We start from the raw sequence: 3,297 nt of genomic DNA on the forward strand, positions 1-3,297 counted from the left end.
CATTATTTTATTTTCCTATCCACGTAGCATTTTGTCCTTGCCTTGGAGATTTGATTTTGTCCTTACCCCCGAGGTAAACAGTCGAAGGTTCTGTTCTTTTTTTCTATTTCTATGGGGTACTATTATTTTCCATTCAAATCATTTACTGTATAGTATAGGTATTATTTATAAATGATTTGTAAATATTTGGTTTATATATCCTGCCAGGAACAATGAAAATGCTGCGATCGTCAGATTATTCACTATTGTTGATATTACATATTCTTTTATAATATTTATTTACCATTAACTTTTTTTTTTTAGTTTTTATTTCGTATTTTTTTTTTTTGGAGTTCGTAATACATTGTCCTTACCATCATTATAAGTTTTTCAGATCTATTGTAATTTGTTTTTGCTTGTTTTAATTTTAATTTTAACAATTGCACAGCGGGTGGTTGGATGGGAGCATCACCCTTGAATCATATACCTATGATGTTCGCATGGGTGTACGATCCGATAGTGATGTCGTTTCTTCTTCTCTTTACTAGCCTATCCTGCTTCTTTGGTTTGTGATTGTATTTTTGACAGGGGATATTTTTTTTCTGTAAATCTTCTGCCTGTTTGTTCTTGGTTATTTATAATTTAGCTTATATCTTTAGGTTATGATTTTGATTTACATTTGTACTATTTTTGTTAGATTGCTTGTTTTTTTGTTTCAGCGGTCTCTCATATAACCCCAATTGTGTTGGAAGAGACCTAAAGCAACAAACAAACAAAAAACAATTGCACAAATGATCCTGGAACTTATTTAGTCCCATTGGACAAACATTTAATTCCCCGGCTCGTTGAGTCACGTTGCCCAAATAACCACATGACTATAACCGCGTGACTATTTATTGGGTAATAACGCCAAAATCGCTCCTTATAAAGTAATGCTCGATGTCTATCTTATACTTGTATATCGATGGTCTGCGGATTAAACATCTGACGTCTCGATTTTCACAATCCGCGGATCAAAACTCTGAAGTCTACAGACGGGCTTTGAGCACCATGTTTTATTGATTTTGGGCGGATCATCGTGAAAATCGAGACTTCAGAGGTTTGATCGGCCGCCATCGATATTAATTGTTCTAGCTACCCTAATTCGATGTTGGACGAAAAAAGAAGTCTTCGTGGACACCACGGAAGGTCATTGAAGCTTTCAGTGGACGGTGGACGGTGGACAGAGTGAATCTTCGCCTCCCGGAAAAGGAGAGTTCAGTGTAGGGACACCCGACAAAAATCCAGATGGCAATTTTTTTTTTGTTAAAGGAGTGGGAATATAATTATGCAGCTCAAACGAGCAACGGAATACATAAGGCATATTTATTGTTCAGTACACCATTTTACAAGCATCTGATTATATACCATAATCATTTTTTAAACAGGCAAAACATTTTGAATGAGCCTAGCAAAATTGTTGTCATTTTCTTTTGAGTATTTACGTAAAAGGTGGGAGTAATCATTTTTCAACGAACCAATGGCATTGAAATTGAAGTAATCGAAATACGGGATAAAATATTGCTTCAGGATTCAAAAGAGAGATAAATGATAACAAAAGAGTAATTAGGTCACATTATTTGGTTTAAAATTATTGCTGAGGACGCACAATTGGCTTCAACAGTCATGACGTCACTTCCCTCGTAATGACGCATAGTAACTTAGTATCTGGCTCTAAACTATCGGAACAATGGCTGACGCCCTTATGAAATATTTCTCCGACAAGCATAAAAGTGTACCCAGAGGAGAAAAACATTATAAATTAAATATGATCATGTTTTGACTTTTATACATTCTGATCTCATGGCATATGAAAAGTTCTAGCCAGCATGAAGAATAAATAGTACCAATTTTCTTTGTTTCGAATCACGCTGCTCGCCGTTGCTGGGCGACGTGACATCAGACTATTGAATCCAATTGCAAGTAGCTCATCTCTTCCTCCAGAATAACGAGCTTATTGACGCCATGAAGATCCATCCAAGTATATCAATCTTCAATCGTCTGTTAAGTTTCTAAAACTCATCCCCATGACTCTAGCTATTGGAGTCACATCAACATCGCTTTGGTTTCTTCTACATTTACCCATGAATGGCAACATCGTATATGACGATCCTGCCATAGTGGTTTGATGCCACGTAGACGGGAAACTGTTTAATCTACCAGTACCATTGATACTGTAAACTGGCATAGTTGACTTGCTTGATGACTGGTTGTGCCTTCTGTGATAGCAGTGCGGGGAACGAGTCAGGTCGTTTTGGTCGTCGTCTACCACGATCACACGTTCGAGATTCATCTCATCATCAAAATCGTCTCCATATTTGAAAAGTCTAGAATGTATGGAATTGGTATCTACCATTGTTTTTGTCGGTGAAAGGTCATAGTCAGATTCAACACCCTTTTCATGTTCAAAGTTCTCATTAATTACACAGTTAATATCTAAAACATTGTTTGTGATATCCGAATTATTTGGGGAACTATCTGAAGATTGCTGATTATCAACGAATGCTGATGAGCTTAATGAGTCGTAGCCCTCATTTTCTTCGGGAGATAAATTACCATTGACCACGTTGTATATGTTTTTGGTGCCAAATGCCAAATGCTTGATACTCAATTTTAGTTGTCTCTGAGCCAAAATAGATCGTCCTGCTGAAGAATAAGGGGAGAATGAATGAAATATTTATTAAAGTTACTAGACACACACACACACACACACACACACACACACACACACACACACACACACACCACAACTCTACAAAGCTACATTGAACTGATGATAGTATTGCGGTGTTGATGAATTTCCTGGGATTCGCGGAAATCCACAATTTTTGGAGTAAGAGAAGGATTTTCTTTCTTAAAAATTACTTTTTCCCCCAATGTGACCCCTTGTTCGGCTATGTGGTTAGTGGTATGACACTAGCTTTCGAATCGGGAGGTCCTGTAAAGTTTAGTGCAGGAAAAACGGGGCTTAAAGGCAATAATTCAAAATTTCACTCCTTTTACATTTTTTGCCACCACCAACACTTAGCATTAGACCTAAATGGACACAAGATGGAAAGAGAAGAATTTTCTGGCCAAAATTTTTTGAAAACGCGTTATTATTTAGATTTTGGCAGACTTCCTCAAGGTGGAACCTTGAACAAGGAATTTATCTCTTGTTGCGAACTTTACGGCGCTGCAGTGCGGGTGACGCCTGGGTTATATTGGTATTTTCGCCAGAAAAACCTTAAAGAAAAAGTTCCCGTGAGGAAGAATAATAGGCATTTTATTTACTTGTTT

General features: G+C 37.1%; 1 protein-coding gene across 3 annotated transcripts in view; it reads right to left on the minus strand.

Annotated features, from left to right (window-relative positions):
• Positions 1-1,327: 1,327 nt before the first annotated feature.
• The window catches only part of LOC144964912 (uncharacterized), a 26,624-nt gene continuing 24,654 nt past the window's right edge, over positions 1,328-3,297 (minus strand). For all 3 annotated transcript variants that reach the window (XM_078899690.1, XM_078899692.1, XM_078899691.1), the window contains exon 9: positions 1,328-2,664. In XM_078899690.1, the coding sequence (XP_078755816.1) occupies positions 2,012-2,664 (653 nt within the window). In that variant the 3' untranslated portion in view covers positions 1,328-2,011. The remainder of the gene's footprint in view (positions 2,665-3,297) is intronic.

Source organism: Berghia stephanieae, chromosome 2 (genome assembly GCF_034508935.2).
Source record: "Berghia stephanieae isolate SIO BIC M18660-M18661 chromosome 2, UCSD_Bste_1.3, whole genome shotgun sequence".
Classification (NCBI taxonomy): domain Eukaryota; kingdom Metazoa; phylum Mollusca; class Gastropoda; order Nudibranchia; family Aeolidiidae; genus Berghia; species Berghia stephanieae.